Here is a 5473-nt window from a genome sequence, read left to right as displayed (position 1 = left end):
TAGAATATTTTGAGGCTTGATGTCGAAATGAACAATCCTCGTGTTGCAACCATTGTGAAGGTATTCTAAACCTTGAGCAACACCAACTGCAATCTTATACAAAGTTTTCCAATCCAAGTTGCGATTCGTATTGAGTGATCCATTGGTGCTGATGAATTTGTCTAATGATTTGTTGGGCATAAAATCATAGACCAAAGCTCTTCTGTTCCTTTCATAGCAGAACCCCAACAGATTCACAATATTCACATGAGAAGTTTTGCTGATGCTTAAAACTTCATTAATGAAATCTTCTCCATTGCTTTCTGTCTCCATCAAAAGCTTGACAGCAACAAATTTCCCATCTGGTAGCGTTCCTCTGTACACACTTCCATGTCCTCCTTGCCCGAGTTTATCACTAAACGAGTTGGTTATTTTCTCGATCTGAGCATATTTATATCTTTGTGGAGCCAGACTTTCATTATTAAGTACAAGTTCAATATTTGGATTAGCTTCCTGGTGTAACGCAGGTTGTAATCTTTTGTGGTGACAACGGAGATAAATAAAGGCTACAACAGCTATAACTGTTACCACTAGCGCCATCCCTGAAAAATTAAAAACACAGGAAATAATAGTTTATGGGACCGTACAACCGAATGACAAACTATATATGGGCAATACAACATTTACCTATTAGAACCTTCTTCACAGCAGACATCCCAGATTTACCTGTTACAAACTTCTTCACATTAGACAGTCATTTTTTTGTCAAGAAAATGATAAAAATTTCCTCATTGAAGAGATGAAAAAAGAACTGAAACGGAGGGATCGATAAGTTGGACATACCATAAGAAGAGTTAATATAATATGAAGGGTCGGAATTATAGATTGGAGCTGGAGCTGGAGCCGGAGCCGGAGCCGGAGACGGATCTAATTTAGAGGAAAATAAATAAACCTAGTTAAGCCATTCAAAGGTAAACGTAAAACTGTACTATTTTGGTGAGATCTATATATTACGTAAACTAAAGTATATAGAATCAAACTTGCAAATACCTATTGTAGGGGTTCTCTGTGCAATTTTGCATTCAACCGATCCTAAATCCGTGCCATAATCACAAACTCTACCTGATCGAATGCAACTCTGACAGCTGGTGATGTTGTTTAACCATTGGATTGAAAACCCACTCTTGAGAGCATCCTGCAAATCAACTACTGAAGCTGAATCTGTTGACAAAGCCTGCGCAGCAGATTGGTTTACTGGAACAAATATATTACTTTTACATGTGACATTCGGCCCCATCTCGGACCCTGCCGTGAAGAAATTTAATGTTTCAGTCCCGTTTACATTGCAGGTAAATTGGTTGGTATGATGTGGCCCTGTCGAGTCAAGTGTAGGAAAAGTTGCACTCGTCCAATGATCAAAAGAAGAAGTCACATGAGATTGATCTTGCGTGCAATCGTAGTACAGGTTGACGTTGTCATAACTATAGTTTTGAGGAAAGCTGAAAAGGTTTGGATCTAATGTTGTGTTGTAGAGAACACTTGGACATGTGTTGTTCCATAAGTCCTGACTTGCTACTTTTACAGTTTGCGACGAGTAATCGATTCCCAGGACTCGATAATTCCTTGAATCAATGTTGAGCAGTGGGACATCGCCCTCGCAGTTGAGCAACTGGAAACCTGGAAAACCGCAATTTCTAGGGCGATTCGCTCCCCAGAAGGGATAACTTATGTCGCTGATGCTGCCGCATTGAAATGGCTTGTTGCACTCCTCGTTTTGCAGGCTGCAGGAATCCATGATTTTATTTGATAAAATCAACTAAGAAAATCAAAATCAAAACTATTAGATGACACATTTGACACGTCAACCTCATGCTGAAATTGAAAATTGCCAAAATAAATTTATCTATACATCTATTTTTTAAATCCTTTAATATATACTTAGATTTTTTTGTACAAAATTTATTTAGTACCACAATTTAAAATACGAGCGCACACATGCAAAAGATTACTACTTATCTTTTACTATATATATAAACAAGAGAACCACATACTAATTATTATATTGAATTATAATATAATTTTAAATCTGTCTAAAACATCTTGATCTTATCAAATTAATCACATGATATTATAATAATATTTTATTTTATATTTATTTTCTATCAATTCTATATTTGATATATGTTGTCAAATTCTTGTATACCTTTCAATCTAAGGCAACAAAAAAAAATTACAGACTAGACTAAAATTTGAGAACAAGAATCGCAAAGTATCTCAACTGAAATCGCAAGTTTTCTCTTAGCCATGTTCATTAAAGAGATGTACCTGAATGGGGAGGGACAGAAGGTGATGACATAATGTCCGGCAGTGCAACTGAAGGAAGCACTGGCCTCGTCTGTCGGTAAGCTGTAAGCCATAGGACACGCACTCTTGAACAACTGCAAATACTTCGACAGCCCGCAACCCGACGAGCGGAACACTTGACATGGGTTCTGGCATGCGTCGCCGGTTTCAGTTCTCAGCTCCACCGGGCACAGCCCGTTCACGTCCTCTGTGCAGCCTATGGATTGGCAGATCTGTCCTGAATCCCCTTTGGCTTCTATCAGCATGGGCAAGTTGAAGCCATCTACCAGGCTGATTTTGTACGAGTCCGTGGAATTGAGATCACCGATGGAGAACTTCGCCTGGGTGATGGCGGTGAATTTGTGGCCGTTGCAAAACATTTGGCCAAAGTCACAGTTGCTGCAGGAGTAGTCTTGGCCCGTGGAATTGAAGGTGCACCCTGTTCTGGCCCGGAACTGACCCATCCACCCTTTTGAAGCAGTGAAGAATCGGGAGCTACCCTCTGGTTGCTCTACTACTGTGGAATTTGTAATACCTGGTAAGGTTTCCGAAATCTCCGACCAAATAGTTTGAGTACAGTTGTTTAGGAGCGTAAATGTGGCGCCATTTACAAGTACCACTTCTGGAAACCACGGTGTGCAAGTAAAGGTGTAGAACAGAATAATGGTGAATAAGATATTGGAAGAATACATGAAAGATCTCGGCATCGAGTGCGCCAGAGGAATTCGCAGAATGTATGTTAGATTAGTGACTAGTGAGCGAAGCGACAATCGAAGGGTGTGTTAATGCCAGGTCTTTTGGTTCTAATCAAGTTTTATCTTTCCAGGAACTTGCTGGCTGCTGCTATTCATGACCCCATGATTTTAGAGTTGAGACCCGTGGAAAGACTATGCTACTTTTATCACCCGGTGTGATCTCCACCATGCATTGGGCATCGAGTTCACACATTTTATGGGGCCTCGTACCTTCAGATCCACCGAGTGGATCATAGCTTTTACCTAAGGACCGTATGTCGGTCGAACAAAATAATGTTTGGTAATACATGAAAGACGTCGCCATCGAGTGTGCCAGAAGAATTCGAAGAAAGTATGGTGAAAGTAGAACGAAGAGGAAATTGAAGGGGGTGTTGACGTCAGGTCTTTTGGGTCTAATCAAGTTTCATCTTTTCCTGGAACTTGCTGGCTGGCTGGCTGCTGCTATTGACCCCATGATTGTAGAGTTGAGGCCCATATGCCTGATGCCTCTAGTAATTTTATTAAAATTTATCTAAAAGTAATTGTATCATTATACATTATTATCAGGAATAAGTCTAATGTAAGACGGTAATACAAGTCGAATTGATTCATATTTACAGTAAAAATTATTAATTTTGACATAAAAATTCATATTTTTTTACGAACCAGGTTGGATTGAAGATCCGTTTGACAAAATTGATATGTGAGACTTCTTTATACATATTAATCATTTACATAATTGGTTATTAAAATTTTAATATTACAATTTAACGTTTGTATCACATTATAGGGTAATCATTGCAATGGATCAAACTGATAGTGTTGATGTATGTTATTTTGCTAAATAGAAAGGAAGAAGCATGTCCATGTAAATTTTTTTTATGCTTTGAGAATCTTTCGTCGTAATTTTTCGGTGATAGTCTATAAATTACGCTAGTTAGAAAAATCGCACTAGATAAGCCTTGACGTGATAACCCGTCGCGGCTACATTTTTGTGCGCTTTGGGTACACCTTTGGACTAACGCAATAGCCTACAAATCACGCTAGTCAGATAAACCGTACTAGACAAGTCTTACGCAAGAGGCTCGCCCAAGAAAATGTTGGCGAGGAAATCAAAACCATAATCATCTGTCAAGTATTCACATACTCCACTAACTCGAACACCCAATGTAGACAAAATGAAATAATAGAGTAAATTGCATACACTATCTTTGTAAAATATCGAGATTTCTAAAAATCCCATGCGAAAAAAAATATTAGTTCTCCGTGTTTTCAAGTCTTGAACACGCGCATCCTCATGTTTTCAAAACTTGAATGTATACATATTTGTCCATACATGTTTTCGAGAGTATGTGTGATCATGAGTTGAAAACACATAGTGTTAATGGTCATGACAAAAATCTTGTTATTTCATAGCAATACCGTATGTAATTAACCAAAATAAAATTAGCTTCATTATGTGATGCATTACGCACGAACTCATGGTTTATGATTCACGTAGGCTTACTTTCACCAACACCAAAGGGACACAAGCTACTCTAAGAAGCTTCATCCGGAGACCAGCCAGCTAGCAATCAACTATTGACGCGACGCGGACAGAACTCGGTGGAGCAAAGTGAAGTATCATCTATCTACGTGTGTACGCGACGCGGACAGAACTCGGTGGAGCAAAGTGAAGTATCTATCTACGTGTGTACTAGCCAATCATCACCTTTTCCAAATTTGCGAGAGGTAAAATGGGATTTACCCACAAACCCCACCCTCTTAATTAATTAAAAAACGAAATTCTACGTATGTGGTATGTACGTTTTTATGTTCCTTTATTTATTTGTGTATACAAATAAATATGAAAGTCAAAAGTATAAGGATAGACCAGACCCTTTAGGGGGTGTGAAGATTGTTTAAAAAAAAAAAAAAATTAAGTGAACTTTTGAAGAAACAAAATATCAAGTCTTCGTGATATGGTCCTCCGACTTCTTTCCTTTTCTGGGATTCATCTGGCATCGTCATAACTTAAATTAATATGGCCTTATCGAGGATTTTTTACTCGTGAAATATCGATTGGTCGGCAAGGAGCCTGCACTATACACATGATATGAAAGTTAATTCATCTGGTACGAAAAGATAGGAATTAGAACCCACTCTAGAGACAAAAAAACAACGAGTGAGACAAACTGAGCTACTAGCTCTGTCTCAATTCATCCCTTCTTACCTGTGTGAGTGTGCATTCCAATTATGAGCCTGCAACATTACTACTATATTTTTTATAATCAAAAATATAAAATCAACAAGGTTGACTGATTCACCTCAATTTTTTTCTAAATTTTTTTTTCAAATAATACTAAGAATTAAATTAATAATAATAAAAAATTACATATATAATAATAAAAATAAAAATATTAAATAAATAATAACAA

The 5473-nt window shown here is 37.7% G+C and overlaps 1 protein-coding gene across 1 annotated transcript; it reads right to left on the bottom strand.

Moving 5' to 3' along the window:
- Positions 1-6: 6 nt before the first annotated feature.
- Positions 7-3250, bottom strand: LOC140966827 (LEAF RUST 10 DISEASE-RESISTANCE LOCUS RECEPTOR-LIKE PROTEIN KINASE-like 2.1; the record flags this gene model as incomplete). The annotated part of the gene is made up of 5 exons (XM_073427092.1): positions 2305-3250; positions 1030-1760; positions 823-906; positions 667-705; positions 7-581 (listed from the first exon to the last, which is right to left on the bottom strand). Coding segments are annotated over exons 1-5 (2154 nt in total), but the record flags the coding sequence as incomplete, so codon positions are not given.
- Between the last annotated feature and the right edge of the window lie 2223 nt (positions 3251-5473).

The sequence above is a fragment of the Primulina huaijiensis genome, unplaced genomic scaffold, assembly GCF_012295235.1.
Source record: "Primulina huaijiensis isolate GDHJ02 unplaced genomic scaffold, ASM1229523v2 scaffold208082, whole genome shotgun sequence".
Lineage (NCBI taxonomy): Eukaryota > Viridiplantae > Streptophyta > Magnoliopsida > Lamiales > Gesneriaceae > Primulina > Primulina huaijiensis.
This window is presented reverse-complemented; position numbering and strand designations above follow the sequence as displayed.